The sequence below is a fragment of the Brassica rapa genome, chromosome A02 (assembly GCF_000309985.2).
Source record: "Brassica rapa cultivar Chiifu-401-42 chromosome A02, CAAS_Brap_v3.01, whole genome shotgun sequence".
NCBI lineage: Eukaryota > Viridiplantae > Streptophyta > Magnoliopsida > Brassicales > Brassicaceae > Brassica > Brassica rapa.
In genome coordinates, this window is record NC_024796.2 from 25,477,078 (window position 1) to 25,500,041 (window position 22,964).

The window sequence follows — 22,964 nt, forward strand, 5'->3', positions numbered from 1 at the left end:
AGGAGGTGAAGTCTCTGGGGTTTTGTGAAGCATGCGCGATGGGGAAATCTCACAAGTTGAGCTTTCCAAAAGCTAAACATTCAACCAAAGGAATCCTTGACTATGTGCATTCTGATTTATGGGGTTCACCAAATGTCACTCCAAGTCTTTCAGGGTGCAAATACTTCCTGACATTCATCGACGATTACTCCAGAAAAGTATGGATATACTTCCTCAGAACAAAGGACGAGGCATTTCAGAAATTTGAGGAATGGAAGATACTCGTTGAGAACCAGACACAACGGAGATTGAAGTGCCTAAGGACCGACAACGGTCTGGAGTTCTGCAACAATGCTTTCGATAAGATTTGTAAAGACACAGGGGTGAAGCGACACAAGACATGCCCGTACACTCCTCAGCAAAACGGAGTGTCAGAACGCATGAACAGAACTATAATGGACAAGGTAAGAAGTATGCTACACGAAACTGGGTTGGGAGCAGAATTTTGGGCTGAAGCGGCTTCAACAGCGGTATATGTCATCAACAGATCACCAGGTTCAGCCATCCACTTCGATATCCCACAAGAGCTGTGGTCAGGATCAGAACCGAGATATGAGCATTTGAGAAGGTTTGGCTGTGTCTCCTATGTTCACACAGTGGCTGACAAGATAAGTCCTCGAGCAACAAAGGGAGTACTCCTTGGCTATGCTCTTGGTACTAAGGGTTACAGAGTCTGGCTCCTAGATGAGGAAAAGGTGGTGATAAGCAAGGACGTGGTGTTTAATGAGGAGAAGCTGTACAAACAAAGGGAAGAGGTCACAAAAGTCACAATTGAAACAGAGAAACCAACAAGCCATAAGAAGAAAGTTTCATTCAAAGAAGTTCTGGAGGAGTTTGAACCAGAAACGAAACAGAAGAAGAGTCTTCTGTTCGAGGTGGAGTTAGTATGCAAAAAGATCCAATAAATCTCTCAGACAGTAGTGACTCAGAGGAGGAGGATGAGTTGGCTACTGATGAGGAGAAGATTTGAGCAACTACATACTGGCAAGAGACAGAATCAGGAGAAAGATTAAAGCTCCATCAAAGTTTGGCGATACTGATCTTGTAGCATATGCTCTGGCAAGTGCAGAGGCCATAGAGGTAGAAGAACCAAAATCCTACGAAGAAGCAAGAAGAAGTAAGGATTGGGGCTTGTGGAACGGAGCGATGAGTGAAGAAATGGTATCTCATGATGTAAACCAGACTTGGGAGTTAACTGATAAGCCAAGGGACCAGAAAGTAATTGGCTGCAAGTGGGTTTACAAATACAAGCCCGGTATCCCAGGAGTAGAAGAACCAAGACATAAAGGCAGGTTAGTAGCAAAGGGATTCGCTCAAGTTGAAGGAATAGACTACAACGAGGTGTTTGCTCCAGTCGTTAAGCATGTGTCAATCAGGCTACTTCTATCAGCAGTTGTAAACTTTGACATGGAATTGGAGCAGATGGACGTAAAAACGGCGTTCCTTCATGGGATACTACAAGAGAAAATCTATATGTCACAACCTGAGGGCTTTGTGAAGAAGGGACAAGAGGAAAAAGTATGTCTCTTGAAGAAAGCGCTTTACGGGTTAAAGCAATCTCCACGAGAGTGGAATCATCGCTTTGATGATTTTATGACAAAGAAGAAGTATATCAGGAGCCAATACGATCCTTGTGTATACTTGAAGGGGAAGACAGTAGAGACGAAGGTTTACCTACTGCTATATGTTGACGATATCTTAATAGCGTCACAAAGCAAGATGGAGGTTGATCTATTGAAGAAGCTCCTGAGAACGGAATTTGAGATGAAGGACTTAGGTCCAGCTCGACGCATTCTTGGCATGGACATCCTGAGAGACAGAAGGAGTGGTGTACTAAGATTATCTCAAGAGAAGTATCTGGAACAGGTCCTAAAGACCTTTGGAATGCAAGATGCAAGTTCAGTACAGACTCCGATTGGTTCACAGTTCAAGTTAAAGGCAGTTTCAAAGCCAGAAGAAGCAGATCAGATGAAGAAAATGGAAAATGTTCCGTATGCAAGCGCAGTAGGTAGCTTGATGTATGCTATGGTAGGCTCGAGACCGGATCTTGCTTATGGTTTGGGGCTTGTGAGTAGATACATGGGGAAGCCTGGAACAGAACATTGGGCAGCGGTGAAATGGATGCTGCGTTACATTAAGGGAGCTGCGAGTTTGAGTTTGCTGTTCACAAAAGGATCCGATTTTCAGGTCAGAGGGTATTGTGACTCAGACTACGCGTCAGATAGAGATCGGAGTAGGTCAATTACAGGTTTTGTGTTTACAGTAGGAGGAAACACGGTGAGTTGGCGCTCATGTCTACAGAAGGTTGTAGCGTTGTCTACTACAGAGGCTGAATACATTTCGTTATCAGAATCAAGCAGAGAAGCGGTATGGTTAAAGGGAATCTGCGAAGAACTGGGGTTCAAGCAACAGGCAGCAGAGATCTACTGCGACTCGCAAAGTGCGATCTATTTGGCAAAGAACAGTATGTTTCATGAACGCACAAAGCATGTCAGAGTCAAGTATAATTTTATACGAGAACTGGTGGCACATGGTTTTGTGAAAGTCTTGAAGGTTCACACTTCAGAAAATCCAGCGGATGCTCTTACGAAAGTGTTACCAGGAGAGAAGTTCAGTGGTCATGTCAAGACACTGAACATTTCTAGAGCTTGAAGTGAAGTCTCTTGCACCAGGATCATCTCGGAGGTTTTAGTAAAGAGAGATGATGCAGGAGTAGTTAAGGCTAATGGTGCGAAGAGAGTTAGCAAGTACTTAACCAAGGTGGAGCTTATGCTCGAGGAATCTCAGTGATTGAGTAAGTGACAGTGTTGCCAGGATCAGGAGTGCACAAGATCAGAATCAAGTTCTGGTTCTGAGGGAAACAAGAACCAAGGTGGAGTTTGTGAAGAATGGTTCGAGTTTCAGTAGTATCAACGGTCAGATTGATCTAATGGGCCTTTAATGATGCGGAGATGCTTGATGGGCCGCGTCAGGAAGTTCAGAGCCCATTCATAAGGACTTAAAGACGGAGCTGGTGATTGAGCTAAAGTAGTAGTCTTCTTCTTTTCTCTGTTCTTTTCTGTTACGAGCTGTAACTGATTCTCTGTAACGATCAATCTCTAGTGCATTCCGGGACGTCGAATCCTGAAGAGAGAAGTACCCGGTGGTGAAGTGGGGAACTCTATAATCTCTTGTGTGTATCTTTAGTACTTTACTTTTCTTAACAAACATCACACGAGAGCGAGAGAGAGAGAGAAGTGAGTGAGTGAGTTCGAGAACGTATCGGCAACATCTTCGATTGTGAAAGGAAAGTAATGTGTATTCTTTTCAAAAGAAAAAAAATGTGTATAGTATATATATTCCTTTCATTGTTTTATACAACCTCGTTTTACATGATCTCTTAAAAATGGCATACGTAAATCATTTACATCTATCACCATATGTGACTCGTTCACACACACACACACAAATTAAAGAGTACTCCAGATTATGACTCGTTCACACATACACAAAAATTAAAGAGTACTCCAAATTAAATGGTTAGCAAAAAATCAAAAGTTACCAAAATCAGTCCCGTTATTTAGGGTCACCAAACAACGGAGCTAATATTTAATTATTTATATAGCTAATTTTTTTGGTGTAATTGTTAAACCAAACATCATTTATGGGTTATGGCAACTAATATATAATTTATTAGAACATAATTTTGTTCTGTTATAACAACTAGACATATCGTCCAAACGAAAATCATTTGCATAATTCATAGTTAAGAAAAAGGGGAATTGCACTGTATGACGTCCAATAACCGCATAATTCACTCGATGGTTACTTTCCCTAACTCACCGATATATGACTCACCTTTTATAAAATATTGCCATTTTGCCCTCTTTATTTACCGGGAGTAACGCGCAAAAAAATAAAGATTAAGTAAAAATTTAAACTGTTCACTCAACTGTCGTGGCGAATCACTAACCCTTAATTTTCTTTTTTACTTTACCATTCCTCTCTCTGTAAACTAAGCACTATTCTTCTCTTTCATCACCACCGGAAATTGACATCGTCTTTTCCCTGACTTTAAACTGCTCGTCGCCGCGATACTACTTCACGGACCGACGAATCGGAACAGGGAAAGCATTCTTCAGTTCTTATTCCGGCAAGGGAGACTCCGGTACTCTTGTAAGTTCGAAATTACTTTTCTATTTTCTTGAAATTTTCAGTTACTCCGACCGGATTTGAGTATTGTTGTCCGTTTCTTTGTTCTTTTCAACTTCAAGAGAGATTTAATTGTTCATTTCGTTTCTGTACTGTATCGATTTACTGGTCTCTCCACGTGGTAGTTCATTCGAAGAAAGAAACAAAAATCGAGTCTGTGCCTTCGTTTGGAATGTTGTAACGGTGATTTCTGCGTCGTCGCTTTCGCTTATCTTGTTATTTCGTTTTCAACCGGCATTATCTGAACACGAAAAATAGATTTTGAATATTAAAGTGGTTTCATTGTCAATTCGGGATTTAGTCTATTTCATAAATATAATCGTACTAGACCATTTCTGTTTTGTAGTTACAATATAGTCGGTGAATAACATAGTGATTCTGTGTGCTATTCCATTTAGTGAGAATTTCGATTTTTTGTTAAGTTTGTAAACTATTCTACTTCATATTTGTGCAGTTGGTAGACCATCTCCGTCACCGGAATTGCATTCCATATGTATATGGAATATTCTTGCAAGTACGTACTCTATTTCCTGGCTCTGTCAATCTAACTGGTTGCATTGTTTTCATGGTTGGCAGTGCCAAAATGGACGAATTAGGACTTCCTCTGAGAATGTTTGAGGCGGGTTCGGAACCATCAGGGCGGAAACGGGTTAATAACTACTTCAACCTACGGTGGATTGACCTCATAAAGAATGCACTAGAGGAAGACGACTTGGAAATGTTGAATCAGTCGCAGTTCCGGAGAGTTTTGCAGATGGGGTCGTATACTTTCTCAGTAATGTTCCTCCATTACTGCCTCTCACGCCAGTTGGTCACTGCAAAAGAGTTTGAACTTTGGTGGATCTTCGTTGGTAAGCCGATACGCTATGCCATACAAGACTTTGCTATGGTCACCGGACTGAACTGTGGCGACGGGGTTGGACTAGCTGGAGAACCCCCCGAGAAAGGTATCGGGCGAGGAAAGGCATCCGGTAAAGGGAAATCATCTATGTCAATATGGGATGATTTATTTCGTGGGGAGGAGAAGCCCACACCTGGATGGATCATGGAGCGGCTTGTGAGGGGTAAAAAATACAAGGATCGGTTAACGCGTTTGCGGCTTTCGTTGTTGGTTTTGGTGGAAGGAATTCTGTGTCCAACATGTGGGACAACAAATATCAGACCCGAAATAGTGAGCATGCTTGGTGATCTTGACGCTTTCCTGAAGTATCCATGGGGCAGGGAGTTATTTTTACTGACGGTTAGAAGTACAAAAGCAAGATCTGCAGTAAATTATGTGAAGGATACAATGGCCCTTCAAGGATTTACTCATGCGATGGTATTGGTTACTGTCACTGCATGTCCTTCTATCATTATTAAGACTGGTGGTGCGGATCCTCTAGCAGATTCCAACTTGTCCAGCGAAGAGATTATCAGGAGAGTTGTTGAAAGAAAGGTGGTAGTCAACATTGTCTCGGCCAAGTCGGTTGATCAACTGGGACATGTTATTCAGCGTATTTGTCTATTTTATATATATGCCTTTCCATATATCAATTTATACCATACTATTTCGGTTACAAAGACATACACCTGTTTTTATTTGACCAGACTACTTACTTAATATTTCATGCCTTTCACTGTCCTGTATTTGTGTTGCAGGCATATGTACGGTCTTTGATTAGCACAGATGAAGTGGGTGAGGATCTTTATCGTGGGTTGGGAGATAAGGAAGATACGAGTGTTGATACCATGGTTGCTTTGATTGAGGATGATTACCCATTTGAGCATAACACTTGGTCAGGTGGTGTGAAAGCGGATGATGTTAAACTGAAGAAGGGTCATGCACAAACGTCGGAGTCAAGTGATGAAAATGTTCCTGACCCGGTTGAAAAGGATAATGCTCATCGTGGTGGCGTAGAGAGTGGTGGTTACCCTGGAGATCCGAGAGGGCAATCATCAGCTAACCCCTCGGGTGCCCCGCATGGTGGTGAGAGTTTCCATGTTGATGTCGAAACACTACTTAGGCGTGCAGCTGAGGTTTACGAGGATAAGGTAATTGCAATGTTTGAGGGCTATATTCTGAGTTTGAAGGGACATTTTAATTCTGAAGTGGGAGGCCTTCGAACCGACTTACAAGCAGCTACCACCGCGATTGCCCATTTGGAAACTACGGTCACAGGGAAGTTTGATAAGATCAATCAGTTACTTAAGTCTGGGCCTAGAGGTGCGGATATGGGAGCAACGTATGGGTTTAGTCCTGCGAGACATTCGTCACCATTCCGAGGTCAGAATGATGATTTCAACTATACAGAGGTTAATCCCGATCGACACACTACACATAGTGGTGTTCCACAGGTAAATCTCAGTACAATGAAATTATTATTCTATAGTATGTCATTCCATTATCTTGTCAGACTATTCCATATCATTTTAATTGTTTGAATTTTTCTCTAGTCAACACCGCGAGATGGAGAGGATGTTGCGGCAACAGAGACCGCCTCGGGTGGTTTAGGACAGAATCTGGATGAAGGGGAAATGGGTGAAGGACTATCTCCGGAGAAACAGACCGAGTCAACTCATGGAGCCGAATTAAGAGCTCAGACAGGGGTCCATCATGGGGGAGATGCTGGCATTGGAAACGTGGAGGTGGGCGAGCAGGGGGGAGATGCTGACATTGGACATGACCCCATAAACGTGGAGGTTTGTCCTTTAAATTCTGTTGTGTTTTATACCATTCTATGCAGTTGATGTTAGTAGACCCTTTCCATACTATTTTAATTTAACACTGACATTACCATATTATTTTAATTTAGAATCCCTCGCCTTCAGTAAACGTCGCAGCGCCTGACAATTCTGATGCCGCCAATCCTCCTTCTCGAGTTGATGTGGTAAGAATGAGTAGAAACCTTATAAGCACTCAAACTGTCGGCTTTGTCTTAATAATATAATAATGTATATTGGCTCAGTTAATTGAAAAATGTGGTTAATCTATATAGGACGAAGTGAATGTATCATCGGAACGCCGCGTTGATGACCCAGTGTCTGGCGTCGTTAATAAAATTATATCAGAAGCGGGCATTGATAAAGTAAGTTCTCTAGTCTATATTTCCATATATAAATCTATATAACTACTCCATTTGTTAATGGATTCTATTCTATGTGCTTTACATTGGCAGAACCCGGTCCGACCCTCCGGTGGTTCTGGAACTGATGTACCTCAGACATCATCAGATGTCAATCCGGAGAAAGTGGGTCTTGATGGTGTGCATGACGCTCGTGGTGACGCTACTGTTGCGAATAAGGGTGAGGATGCGGATGAAGATGATGTTACAATTACTAAATTTCAGGTATAATGCTTTACCTTCTTCCCAGCTCAAATGTAAAGTGTGTTTGCAGAGGTGATAAGTTTATGTTTATAGGCTGGAGATAAGAACACTGATGCAGCCGGTGGTCAAGCTGATGGTGGCAGACGTTGTAGTAGACGTACGCATATAAGTACGAAACGCTACACTCCTCCTGCACCTCCCGTCCGTAAGAAAGATGGAAACAAGAAAGTGGCGCGTCAAACTGATGACAATCCTGCACCTCCTAAACGGGGTAAAAAGGTGGCGGCTGAGCCAAGTAACCCAAAGCCTCGTCGTCAAGAAAAACACACCTTCATAGGTGGCTTCTCCCCATTTACTCCGCCAACCCCAGCTGCAAGAGAGGCCTTCATGAAGACAATGGCGGAGGCAAAGTAAGTTGACAGAATACTGTGGTTACTATTCCATTTAAAAACTATATACTCCATATGATATAATATGGTATAGTCAGGAAATAATGAACTAACGGTATTACCACTTTCCTTCAGATCAAATGCGCCATCCCTCGGGTCAATCAGTTCCATTGCTTCTTTGGATGATCTGTTCAATTGCACCGGTGTTTGTTCGTATGAGGTAAGTTATAAACCTCACTCCTTTGCATAAATTATGTTTCTTTGTTTTCCTTCTTATTTATGTCTATTTTGTAGGCTGTGGATCGTGTTGTAGGTTGGATAAGAAAGAGGCGTGACAGCAATCCATCTTCAAAATTTGACTTCATCCCTCCAACTTTCTTTATCGATTTGATCCGAAGTTATCCTGCTTTTGAAGCCATGCAAGATAAGTCCGCCTTCACTTTCCCGGTGTCTCTGCGCAGTCAGTTCATGCACCGGCCACAGTGGTTTACGCAAGTAGACTTTCTCTACAGTCTGATTCTGGTTAAAGACAGGCACTGGGTTGGTATGATCGTAGATTTGCCTATGTGGGCCATCTATGTGGTGGACGCGAACCAGACATGTCCTCCTATTTCAGTGTTGAAAGATGTTGTCAACCCGATATCGATTATGATGCCGTACATGGTATCGAGGTTCTGTCTAACTTCTCGAGCTCGTGAGTTGAATTACCTTCCGTTCCCCATATCTCGCTTAGACATACCAGTTCTACTTGAACATCCAGGTACTAATCGCCTCTCATTTAATTTTTTTGTTTACCGGGTGTCACTATTCCATACGCATATCGTACTATACTATATGAGGCAACTAGTATATCATTACACGCAGTATTTATAATAATCCTTTTCCTGTTGTTAGGGTACGCCGCGGTTGTGGCACTGATCATGTTAGAAATTGCTGTCGTGGGGAAGCCTTTGCTTGATCTGGCTCTCACTGATGAGGAGGTCCGTGTTGCAGCGGAGAACTATGCGATCTCTACCCTGTGTATGTTTAAGGTGGTCCCCCCTAATCCTGCAGTTTAGTCGTTTTCAGAACTGTACTACTTTATGTTCATTCCTGTTTGATGTAATCCACATTCTGTTGCTGAATTCCCTTTCTGCTACCTCTTTATGTTTTACTCTGTAATCCTTTGTTTCTTCAGACTAACAAACGATGATTTCTTATGTTTAATTTATGATGTACTCAGTCCCAGGTTTCTTTATTCCATCCAATTAAAATAGTATATTTTCGGGAGTTAGTGTTTACCGTTTAGAGTACTGATAGTACAACATGTGGAAGGAAGGATATGCTCAGTCAGTCTCTCTTAAGTCATACCCAAGTTTATGTTCATCTACAAAATCCTATGTGAACTAAACACATTCCTTTTGTCATGGTTATTCGTTTGTCTGCTTATTTCAACTTCACCATATTAACTTTAATGTAGTATAGTCTTATACGAAATGGTATAGTACGTTAGTTCTAAGATTTTTACGTAAGCGTGTGGATGTTATGTTTACTATTTCGATTGGTAAGGACATATAGGATCCCCGACAAAAAAGAAGACATATAGGACTAATTAAAGTATGGTACTGGTAGTAACTGGTATAGTATGGTACATAAGTCACACTAAATGCTTCTAAGATATGTGGACATACTACATAACTGCATTATTAATATAACACAAAAGAAAGGGTCTACCGGTGTTCCGTACAACAACAACAACATGTCTAACCGGGGTCATTGTATTGGGTTTATGGTTTATGGGGGTGGGGTGGGGGGTTTGGGTTTAGTTTTTCGTACGGGTTGGTTTGTTATGCTTAGTATTTCGATTGGTCACGACTTCGAGGACTAATTATAGTATAGTACTGGCAAAAACAGTATAGCATAAACAATGTAAACACTAAATGCTTGTCAGATATGTGGAACAACGAAAGAAAAGGTCTACCGGTGTTCCGTACAACAACAACAACTTGTCTAACCGGGGTCATTGTATTGGGTTTAGGGTTTATGGGGGTAGGGTGGGGGTTTGGGTTTAGTTTTCCCTATGGGTTGGTTTGTTGTGCTGAGGTGGAAATGTTAACGTGTCGAAAGGTATTGGGTTTAGTGTTGATGAAGGGTTGTTTGGGGGTGTTGAGGTTGGATGTTGGAATTATGGGTCTATTTCATGTATGACGATTTATAATATCACGTTATATTGGGTAATCGTAATGAATGATTGTGTTACGGGTGTGAGGGGGGGGGGGGGCGGGGGTTGGGTTTAGTTTTCAATAAAGGTGTGGGTGTTGATGAGGTTTTGTATTATTAAAAGGTGTTATTGTAATGGATTTAGCATTTAGTATGAGTGGGGATGTTGTGTTTAGGATTTCTATTGTTAACGGTTCGAATGTATTAGTAATAGTATAGTACTAAAGCCAAATAGTATAGAAAAAACAACCTAAAGGCTTAAGGCTTATAAGGTGTGAGCAAATAGCGGAGAACGGCATTATTAATATTAGACAAAAGAGAAGGTCTGGGGTGTTCTGTACAACAACCACAAGAGTTGTGATTTAAAGGGGTCTGCATAACATAATATGTACATACCAAATAGATAGATATATAACCGTGAAGCATATACCATTCTATTTGGTTAAAACACTGTTTTGCCCCGTTTCCACTTCCTGTACATGCCCGGTCTGTAGACGACACTTGCTACTGCATAATCACCCAGTTCCCAAAATATTTCATCGAACTGCCTTCTGCTGCCTTCTCCTTAGTTATAGCTTATCATATTGGGTTGCGGCAGGATGCCCTGTTGTGTCCCGAACGGCCACAACGTTTGCATTTCCTGTTTGACGAGCTTCCTCCTTTCTACATACCAAAGTTAAACATATATCATTCTTGCGTTAATGTAGAATATATAACGTTCCATATTAATAGGTATTACGACAATATTTACATGTTGTACTTTATATTTGGTCCATTTGAACAATTTCCTATTCCTGATGACTATTCCATAAGTTTAGCTAACTATTCCGTTCTATGATTACAAATTTCATCAATTGTAGAGTAGATTACCTTGTACTCCCCACGTGATAGGATGCGGACTTTCCTAGGACGCCCAGGTGGGCGGCATACTGCTGGTGGAAGTAATGGAGCTCTAGTTCCACATCCGAGTTCTAATCCACCAACAGATGGGACCGGATAGATTCTTCCGATGAAGCCTTCGCGCCATGTTGGTACACGGTAAGCCGGTGCCACCAGCGCATCTGATGGAAATCCAACCCTGGTGGAGCAAGCTAGCGCATGCATACAAGGTATCCCTATTAGTTGATACTCACCACATGTGCAAGTACCGGGACCCAATAAAACTGTGAAGCACTCCCCGGCGGGGTCCTGCACTTGGTATTCAAGATCGGCTATATCACGTACAGCCATAGCGGTGGAGAGATCAAAGTTTTCCTCCACGAGTTTCCTGACATTTGGGGTGATAGTTCCTTGCTCCCGGGTTGATTTCGCTCGACGCAATGCGAACCAAGACATAACTGTTGTACGTATGTACTCAAACATCGTAATGAGGGGATATTCACGTGCTTCCTTAAGCACCCCATTCCAGGAGTCAGCTATGTTTGAATCCATGATGTTGAACCTATTCCCCCTGAAATGAACCCTAGTCCACTTGTCGAACCCTTTTAACAACAATAATAAGTAGTGGCCAGTTTAATATTTAGTACGTTATTGCATTGAATAGAATGGAAATAACGCAATATAGTATAGTATCTTACGATACTATATAGCATCAGATTTAATCGTCACCTATATCAACCAAGTAAGCCGCGCAATTTGGGCTGATTTTCTGAATTTCAATAAACTTCTCATTAAATTCAGTCACGGTGAAAGCTCTTGCAGCAGCGGACATAAGGTTGGCTAGTCTGCTACTCTTGTATTTTGCCATCACATTTCTCCACAGATGGACAACACATATGACATGCTGAGCTGTATACATGTACAAGTACAAATATATTATATAGTCAGTTAATGTTACATATAGTATAGTTGCAAAATGGAATGTGCTAACTTTAAAGTTCACTGAAGATTGTACGGATATTTACCTTCCTCAGTCCAGTGGCGATACTTGGATGGCGATCAGAGATGAAAACCAAGCCCGGGGTATCGACAACAAAAGTTTGTAGCCTCTGAAAAAACCATTCCCAAGCATCGTCGTTTTCGCTATTAACAACAGCAAACGCAAGGGGAAATATTTGGAAATTCCCATCTTGTGCTGAGGCTGAAAGAAGACACCCACCATACTTCCCTTTAAGCGATGTTCCATCAACAACAATAACTTTCCGCATACACGAATACCCTGCCACCGATGCTCCATAAGCAACAAAACAGTATTGAAACCGTGTTCCACCTTCTTCTTCATCCGTACTTTCCACGTAGCATACGGTTCCTACATTAGAAGACTGAAGGAGTGCCAAATATGGAGGTATCAGTGCATAACTCCCAACCATGGTCCCCATTGCATGCTCCATCGCCATCTCTCTAGCTCTCCAAGCTTTCCAGTATGAAACGTTGACATGAAATTCATCTAGCAATATTTTCCTTATTGCGGCGGCAGTGGGACCCTTCTTAATACCAACAAAACGAGATTGCAATATCTGGCCAATCACGATAGTCGTTGCAAGTTTGTGGTAGTTTCTACGGTCGTCAACGGTGCAAGAGTGAACTAGGTTAGCTTGTCTGACTTGGAAGTTCCCACTGGCATCTAACAACACCGCATACACGCACCATGGGCATGCATCACCAATGCATTGTGCAAGTAGTATAGAAAGGCTTGAACGAGTTGTCTTGAAATGGAACTTCCGGTTTATAGCATGTATTGCAAGTTTGATTTTGCAGTCGGATTTGGACTTGAAAACACGACCCACATAAAAGTCATCTCCCTCGTATTGGATGTCGGCCAGAGTCGTGTCAACCCCTACAAAGTCAATGAAACATTCAGATGCATGTCAATTGTTTGTATAGTATGGAATTAGATACTAAATTGCAAATATAGTATAGAAATCGGGCATTACAAATCCATTCTATCTAATTGCATTCCTTATGATGTAGCTCTACATTTCTATTAACTTAGAAGTTATTTTTTACCTGTTCCCTCCCGATTGTTGAATACAGGTGGAGCATCCCTTCCAAAAAAAGCTGGCGTATTCGGGTTGTTTAGCATCTCGTGGAGTGCTTCATCGAATTTACCCTAGTGTAGACCATCGTGTACTGGTAATTCTTCAGAATGATCTGAACCAGAGTTTGAATCTCCAACTCCACCGTCAGTGTCTGGAATGCCAGCATTTCCAAATAATAGACGTCTCCGGACCGGCCTAGACCCTTCTTCGGTTTCACCAACAACCGGGGGAACAACAGGAACGACCATGTCATCATCTGACTCAGACTCTGATTCTGTATCCTCTTCGACAGGACGTTTGTTTTTTTCCCTATCAGTCGGGCCTGTCTGACGCCTGGTAGCGCGGGTAGGATCACCTCTTTCTGTGATTACTATTCCATCTGGAGAATGTGGAATAGTAGGGAGTCGTTCTTTAGATCGAGCCGCTTTTGTGACAGAATAGTCTGGAACTTCATGTGGAATCGCCTTTGTTTGCGGTTGAGTGAGTGGCATGGTCAGTGGGGTTTCAGATAGTGCAAAGGTATGCCAGTCTTCTTCATCGATTCCATCTACACCATCCTCGGCCATAGGCACCCTCTGTTCTGTCTCGCGCTCCTTAGTAAGTAGCTTCCCTCCATGTGATTGGCGGTAGATAGAGACATATAGAGGAACTTTTTCAATAGATCTCCTCATGTTTAGAAACACACCTACTTCTGTGTCCTCGGTTATGTACTGAGGCATTTCGAGCTCCGCATCTCCAAAGCTCACCCATTCCGGATATTGATATGAAAGCTTGAGCGTAGCATCGGTGGATGATAGTTGATAGCGTTCTCTCACCGAAGTCAATAACTCTGTCATCGTCATCCTAGAGAAAATCCGAATGAAATGTTCTACTTTGGCCGTTATGTCAGGTTCAAATATCCACCGTTGATCGCTATCACGGACCCACGTCCCATGGATAAGTAAGACTTTATCCTGCCCTGTCATCTGTATGTTGGATGTAAAAAAGTACTATCTCAGATCTACATCAAATGGTCCATTCCATATTGAGACAATAATACATATTAAAGAACATACTGATCATCAACTCCAAATACAGATAAATACAAGGATTAGTTGGTTGTTACTGATGATTACCTGCTCGAATCTGCTGAGCATTAACTCGTTCTCTGCTTTCACCTTCGTCACTGTCTTTTTCTTACTTAACAAGAGATGGACAGACTGTCAAATTATATGGAATGCTAGATATTTTCTGAGGGTGGTCTATTCTCATCCACATATTTACTGAACTCAGTAAATAGCATGCGGTTATTTTCATGAGGACGTGGCTTCAACTCTCTCCTTATGATATGCACAGTGCATGGTGAATATCATGCACAGCTATTTCGCCAATTAGCCCTAAGAAAAAAATATAATCTGCATGTGCCAGGTGATGACTTTCATGTATTAGAGGAAATATCAAACATTGCACACGCTTGATTCTGGGCCGTTGGATTTTAGATCTTCCACTGGAGACAGATATTCGCATGGACCACTAACATGAATTTTAATATGTTTGCATGATTACAAGTTAACACATGATTTCTGCTGAAAATATTCTAGAAAATGAAGTGATCTATGCATATCCTCCAGCTCCAGGTAGTTTCATTTTAATTAATCGTTTTCGAAATACTGATAGTTTAGTTGAAACGTGTAATGGTTTTGTCTCTTTGTAAAGATATGTGTTGGTACACGTAGAGAACATCTTTCATGTTTATACGTCTTAATTACTTCATATTTTATAATTACAAAAATTTCTTAATAATTTGTACATTAAACCATAATATTCTATAATATGAAACAGATAGTGTATATTTTTAAGATCGTATATAATCATGTCTTAGTGAATAATTATACAGACGTATTAATAATGATACAACCGTAATGAATAAAAAACAAACAAGTGCATGAATGCAATTACAAGAACATAAAATATAAAAATTATAATATACTGAGCATCTACATTTGTATTAAAGAATATAGAGAAGTTAAAGAACAAATTAATTAATCCGATTTACTTAAATAAAACATGAAAGTAAAACCCACAAAACAAAAGAGCCTTCATGCTTCCATGTATTATTTAGCTAGGTTATACATTTGGTAACAATTAATGGAGGAACAAAGCTTGAACCTTTGAGAGTCTGCTAACATATGTGACCCATTTTCAGCAAACCAATAACAGAAATATCACTAAATCATCACTTGTTCTTAATCAAATCTTGAGTTTAAGCAAAGATTTAAATAACAAACCTCATCAAAGACTGCACCGATCATTTCGAGACCAACGGGTTGACCAGAGGGACCTCCTTGGCACTAGTCCACATGGTAATACAATCGCAGGAAGTCCTGTGGATATTCACATTCACTACAATAAACAATCTCATGTCATTACAAACTAATGTGTTGTGCTACTGAAAGAGAGACAAAACACTTCTTACCGTCATTATGTCTCCAACATACATTGCAAATTAATGGATCATCTTTCTTTTCACCAAAATCTTGTAAGCAGCAGATGGAGCTGCTGGAGAGATAAGGATATCATTATGATCTAACGCAGCTTTGTAGTCTTTTCGAATGAGTGTTCTCACCTATATTAACACCAAGTAAAACATATTAGTCACTAATCCAAACCGGTTATATGCATCGTAGCGACCAGCAGAGAGTGCATATGTTCCCATTAAAGAAATGCCTCATGCAGTGAACATGTGAATCAAGTGACAATACTGTGTTTAACTGACACCATCGTAACGTGACAAGTTTGAAGATGATTCAGATGAGGCAAGCACATAAAAGGCTGGTACTCCAAGAGAGAAGAAAGGAAGAGAGACCTGAGACAATGGCAACAGAAATCGATCTCAGACCTCAGTGTGTTTTATATAAAGAAGTAAAGAACATACAAAACGAAATAAAATGGAGACAAAGAGAAAACCTCTGTCAATACACAACCCAATGCTTCAAAGTGAGACGCAGCTTCCTGAGACAAAGAAAAGATGCATTCAGTTTCAAAGAATGCAATACGATGCACAAAACCAAACACAGAACAGGCCTTACATGTGTGCTACTCTTGGATTCAAATCCTGAAATAGCATGAAGAAGCATGTCAGCATCAGCAACCGTGGAGACAAAGCAACCAATCACATCCAACGAAGATGCATTAAGCCATAAGTCCAAACCTGGAGACACAATACATAGTCTCTCTTCAATAGCTGCTGCTGAGCTTCCTGATGAACCTCCCAGTACACGTGTCAAGTCCCATTGATTCGCAGTTACCTTTAAAACCAAAATCAAACCAAGATCAATCCTTAAACTATCACACGTTAGCCATCAAGAAAGAGTTAAGCTTTCTTCATTCACAAGTTACCCATCAAGAAAGACTTAAGCTTTCTTCATAAACCTAACCTGAAAGGCAGAAGCTTCATTTGTGCGTCCCATTCCAAACTCATCCATATTCTTCTTGCCAACAACATCCATCTCACCTCCTTCACCCTCTTGGCCTCTTCATCGCTGTTGCATCGTTCAAAAAAATTGAGAGAGGAGTTATAAATGGGCTGAAGTTAAACGAGTTATAATAATTAAAGCCCAATAAATTGAATTTAGTGACACTTTTATTTTGTAGAATTCGAATGAATATTTTCCAATGAAACACTTCCAAACAATCCCAAATGTTGAAAATAGAAACGATCCCAAATATAAAATCTGATCTTTTGGAGAAAAAAAACACCAAGTTTAATGCAGAACCTCTGAACTTTTGATCACTTCTCCATGAAACTTAATATTTTCTTTGATATATAGAAAACTAGTGACTTACAAAATAATAGTCTACAAATTAGTATTCTACAAAAGCTTCTCAAAGGTGTTCGTTTCGCTTTTAGAGTCCATCAGACAAAAGAAACACTATTCAGACAAGAGAAGTTAAGAATCTTATGAATAGGTTTCTCAACTGTTTTCACATTTATGTTTCTGTAATGTTTGTTCTACGACGTATTGATGAAACTTGCAGTTTGCTGGAGGATTTGATGCCGAAAACATGAAATCATTTGAACAGAGAAGCAGAGACAAAACTGAAACTGGAGGAGACAATAGTAATAACAATGAAGAATCTGTAAACTGAGTTAATTTATTTTTTTATATGTTTTTCTACGTCTCTCTATCGTTTTATCACATACTTGTCAAATTAAAATGATTTATAGTTACAGTGCAATTTATAGATTATTACTGTAAACGAAAGTTTGCAAATTGCAAGTATTTTGTTTTACAAGATTTAAGAAAATTATTTCGCAATAAATTTGTAATCTCCCAAACTACTGAAAAAGATAAAATAATTGTGGTTTGTCTTTAAAGTCACATGATTCATATCATGTGCAGCCATGCAAAGTGTCGCCCGAATCTTCTTCACTCTTTAATGTCTACTACATTACTTATTTTGTTATAGAAATTAATACAATATATATACAGCTTGTTTCCATGTCTATTAACGTCCAAAAATTTAAAAATCATTCACTAGATTTTTGGTATATATAACAACAAGTGATAGTAAAAATTTTGTTATTATGTAATCATATAAATAAATTATCAAGTTTTTATTTTTGGAATTTAAGTACTTCTGAGTTCTACCACCACCTAATAAAACAGGTCCATTTCTTGCGTATAGTACTTTTCACGTCCAAACAAGATCTACATTTATTATTATTGTATTGTATAATTATTAATTATTGTCATAATAATCATTTATATCATCCGCCCTTCTATATAATAAATGAAATAAATTCACGGATCTAAAGACCAAAGATTACAATTTACAATCATAGAAAACAACTATAGATGTATGTAACCTTTATATTACTAAAAAAAATCATTGTTTAGAATCATCACACACCTCTTTTTTTTATCACACTACTTAAGTACTACTTCCGTTTTTAATATAAGTTATTTTATAGCTATGCACATAAATTAAGAAAATCATTAATTTTTTATATTTTTAAACAAAAACATCATTAATTATTTACCTAACCACAATTTAACTAATAAAAAAATAGAAGATATATTATCATTGGTCATACAACATTAATTATTAATAAATTTAACATAGAAAACCGAAAACGACATATTATTTGGAACAAATTTTTTTTTCTAAAACGACTTATATTAAGAAACGGAGTGAGTATTAAAATAGTAAAAGAAAATAAAGGAACAAAGAAACAAAAGCATTTGCAAAAAAACACATTTAGACAGCTAAGAGTTTATTGCAAAAGCCAAAGCTTTCTTTTGATTGCCCCCAAAACATAAATCTTTCTGTCTTCACGTTCCATTGTAATAAACATTTCGACCACAAACTGACAAGATCGTATACTAAACACGTATGTAAACCGTATATTATACGGTCTTCTTCTTCATCTCTTACAAAACACAGACAGCGAAAAACTCTTTCTTCCTCTCTCTCACTCTCTCTCTCTCAATGTTCCATCTCACCATCCTCTGCTCTTTACTTTCTCTATTCCTCCTCCCGCCGGCGAATCTCGCCGCCGTGAGTGATGACGAGTTCCTAAAGCTCCCGTTACTACGTAAATCTCCGTTACCTTCTCCGACGCAAGCTCTCGCTTTAGACACTCGCCGTCTCCATTTTCTCTCGCTCCGCCGTAAACCCATCCCCTTCGTCAAATCCCCGGTAGTCTCCGGCGCTTCTTCCGGGTCGGGTCAGTACTTCGTGGATCTCCGAATCGGCCAACCGCCTCAGTCGCTACACCTAATCGCCGATACAGGAAGCGATCTCGTTTGGGTGAAATGCTCCGCTTGCCGGAACTGCTCTCTCCATTCTCCCGCCACCGTCTTCTTCCCTCGCCACTCCTCCACATTCTCTCCCACTCATTGCTACGACCCGCTTTGTCGACTCGTGCCCGAACCGGTTCGGGCGCCGAAATGTAACCATACCCGGATCCATTCCACGTGTCATTACGAGTACGCTTACGCGGACGGTTCATTAACGTCCGGTCTATTCGCCACCGAAACGACGACGTTGAAGACGAGCTCCGGTAGAGAGGCGTATCTAAAAAGCGTTGCTTTCGGATGCGGGTTTCGGATCTCGGGTCAAAGCGTGTCAGGTGCGAGTTTTAACGGAGCCCATGGAGTAATGGGCTTGGGCCGTGGGCCCATTTCTTTCGCCTCTCAGTTGGGCCGTCGCTTCGGTAACAAGTTTTCGTATTGTTTAATGGATTACACTCTCTCCCCGCCCCCGACGAGCTACCTCATTATCGGCGACGGCGACGGCGGAGTTCGATCGAAGCTTCTATTCACTCCGTTGCTCACGAATCCATTCTCTCCGACGTTTTACTACATCCGATTGAAATCAGTTTCCGTCAACGGCGTGAAGTTACGAATCCATCCTTCCGTTTGGGAGATCGACGGTTCAGGTAACGGCGGAACCGTCGTGGATTCCGGCACCACCCTCGCGTTCTTAGCTGATCCGGCGTATCGACTGGTGATCGCCACTGTGAAACGACGGATCCGGCTCCCGATTGCGGCGGAGATGACACCGGGATTCGATCTGTGCGTTAACGTCTCCGGCGTTTCGAAACCGGAGAAGTTCATGCCGAGGTTGAAATTCGAGTTCGCCGGAGGTGCGGTGTTCGTTCCGCCGCCGAGGAATTACTTCATCGAGACGGAGGAGAATGTTCAGTGTCTGGCGATACAATCGGTGAACCCGAAGGTTGGATTCTCGGTGATGGGGAATTTGATGCAGCAAGGGTTCGTGTTTGAGTTCGATAGGGATAGATCACGGCTTGGTTTTTCTCGTCGTGGTTGCGCTTTGCCGTGATGATTTCGTTTCGAGGATTTTTTGTTTTTTAAATCGTTTTCACTTCTTTTTTTTATCCTCTTGAAAGTACGAGACTGGGAGACGGTTCACTCTTACCGAATATAGGAATAAAAATAATGTTTTTTGGAGTTTGTATTATTTCGGATTGGGAAATACAATATTAAATGTATCACCGCCAAATAAAAGTTTTGAGCATAATAATAGGTAAGTACGCTTCAAAAATCAAAATAAATGTTTTTAGTTAGTAATATTGAAGTATTGCTTTTGCAATTGTAAAAAAAAATATTTAAGGAAATTATAGACACTAGTTTGGGATATGAACTAAATTTTTACATGAAAATACAACATACGAAATTATTTAATAAAGACAAGCAGAGAAATTACCTAATAATATTGTCCAGTTAATAAGCTGAACTAATACGGTATTGTATTTAAAAAAATCAAAATGATATTGAATATAAAGCGATTTTTTAACATACACAACTCTAAAAACCCGCTTGCTACAACTGATAGACATAATAGTGTTGTTTCCGATTATTTGGAGAAAAAAAAATCAAGTTATTTGGAAAAGTGTAATTAGTATATTTGAAAATGCCAAAAGGTAATTATAATGTTTTCTTTTTCAAGTTCTATTATTTGTTAGCTAATCATCCTTTTTTGTTCTTTTACTTTGATGTGCTCATTGTTTTTAACCTAGTAAAAAGCATCTCTAATCTCATTCTATTTTTCACTTTAAAATAGAGTTTAAAGTAAAAAATGCTCCAATCGTATTTTATTTCTCATTCTATAATAGAGTGAAAAATAAGTTTATTCTAAATATAGACTAATTTATTTTTTTTGTTCATTACTTTATTTTTAATACTAAAATAAAGTATCATTGGAACAAATTCAAACTCTATTATAGAATTACTCTATTTTAGAATAAAAAATAGAGTAAATCATTGGGAATGATCTAACAACGAGCTGTAGTGTAGTAGTAAATCCTGATTTTGTTACAAGCCACATATAAATCATATATAGTCCAACTAATATCTTATTTTAAGATTTTTTTCTATAAAAAAATAATCAGGATTAAAGTCTCTATCTATTTGCTTTGTTATTAGATATTTAATACAATAATACATACATAAAGATAATTAAAGAGTAAAATGGTTAAGAAAAGAAAAAAAAAACAAATGGATAATAATATATTTATTATGACTAAAAATTCGGTTATCTCAATAGGATTGATTGGAAATATTTTTCGACATTGAATGGTGAAAAATTAGAGAGAATAATATTTTGTAAACTACTCTACTGTTCATTGTACAAGTTTTTGCATCCAAAGAAAGTTATTGGAAGGTTACGTATACACAAATCGATCAACGCCCAAAATATCAAACTAGCCCATATTGACTCATTGGCCCAAACTTCCTCTGGCCCTTTTTATATATTACAAATCAAACAATGAGTCCAACAAAACCTTATAAACAAGTGAATTTTGAAAAGAACAAAACAAAATCGTTCCAATATATATATATATTTTCAACTAGAAACGTTTATCTCAGATAAATCGAAAAAATTCGATCCCACCCAATCATAAATTTCTTATCTAAAAATGGAATTGAGCGTTAACTTTTAACACTCATATCCGAAATTTTTGAAATAGAGCTTTTGAAATAGATTCCAAACATGATCGACATTCAACATCCCGGCCAGAATACAAGCGTCTCGCGAAATGCGAATAATATAGAATTGTGGCTTCATCATGAATACAAGTTAGTCAAAAGCTCTGAATATGTTACATATTAAATTTATCTCTTGTGATCTGAATATGTTACATATTAAATTATATCTTGTGATCTAACTTGTCTACAAGTTTTTATTCGCAAAACATTAATAAGACATATTAAGTGCAAATTTAAACATATGTAATGAATTATATATATATGAGAAGTATTTAAAGATGTAATGAATGGAGTAAGCATGGCGTCATGATGATCAAAGCCCTAAAAGAGCACCCACCCCCGGGTTAATGTTCACAAATCGTAACCAAACTTTTTTCTATTTAAAATGTATATTCACTTTAGAAAACCTTAAATATTAAGAAAGTGAAAACACACTCATATATGTGTATACAATAAGATATGTAAAAGGGTGGCATAAGAAGGCTACAAATGGCCACAAACGTGAAAAAGTGAGAAGCGAAGGGACCAGAAACAACCCATGCGTGTGACCACAAACTGATGTTTACTTATTCAGTTATTATTCCTTATGCTTTTCTGTGATACATATATCTATAATTAATACTACCTATGTTATACATAAACACACATGTTGGCGCAGCGTACGAACAGGTGAACGGTCGATCTAAGAATTTAGGGTTCTTCGAGACCTGTTCTTGGATCAATCAAAGGTTTCTTTCGATAGCTCTTTGAGACCAACTTCCTGTTTTGATGAATTTAATCAAATCTAAACAAGGGATAAAAGCAAAGCTCTTCTTATTAAAATCAAACGTATCTAAAACAAAGAGATCAAAGGTGCTTATATAGCCCTTCCTTTAGACAAACCCTAAAAGGAAAAGGTTAACATAAACTTATTCTTAAAAGGAAAACAAAAATAAAAGGAAAGCTATGGAAAACCGAAACATAACATAATATTTGAATGTCTTCAAGTTGGCGCCAAAGATGGAGATGATGCTGCATCAGGTCTCCCGGGTGAGAAGGATTCGACCCCGAATCTGGATCATTGGCGCTGGAAACAAACCGAGTAAGATACTTGACGTTAAAGACATCAGAAGTGTTTATATCAGCGGGCAGGCGAAGGCGATATGCATTATCATTAATGCGTTCCAATACTTCAAGAGGGCCAATCTTCTTGGCTTTGAGCTTATTGTAAGCATGGGCAGGCATGCGGTCGCGAGTAAAATAAGCCCAAACAAAGTCCCCGACTTCAAACACCAAACGCCGACGATGAGTATCAGCGGCTTGCTTGTACTTTGAAGAAGAAGACTCGAGATTGGTGATTGCCTGAGCATGGATATCAGCAAGAGCGTC

General features: G+C 39.4%; 2 protein-coding genes and 1 pseudogene across 2 annotated transcripts; 2 read left to right on the top strand and 1 right to left on the bottom strand.

The window, feature by feature from the left end:
* The first annotated feature begins 4,813 nt into the window (after positions 1 to 4,813).
* Positions 4,814 to 8,982, top strand: LOC117132008. Its single transcript, XM_033285298.1, has 10 exons — positions 4,814 to 5,713; positions 5,869 to 6,564; positions 6,664 to 6,909; positions 7,023 to 7,097; positions 7,206 to 7,295; positions 7,386 to 7,556; positions 7,629 to 7,945; positions 8,060 to 8,144; positions 8,219 to 8,684; positions 8,819 to 8,982. The coding sequence occupies exons 1-10, from the start codon at positions 4,814 to 4,816 to the stop codon at positions 8,980 to 8,982; spliced, it is 3,210 nt and encodes a 1,069-aa protein (XP_033141189.1).
* On the bottom strand, positions 7,333 to 18,509 carry LOC117131709 (annotated as a pseudogene).
* Positions 18,344 to 20,130, top strand: LOC103853889 (aspartyl protease family protein 2-like). The gene has a single exon (XM_009130789.3). It carries the CDS (start codon positions 18,574 to 18,576, stop codon positions 19,927 to 19,929), a length of 1,356 nt encoding a protein of 451 aa, XP_009129037.1. The 5' UTR covers positions 18,344 to 18,573; the 3' UTR covers positions 19,930 to 20,130.
* Positions 20,131 to 22,964: the final 2,834 nt, after the last annotated feature.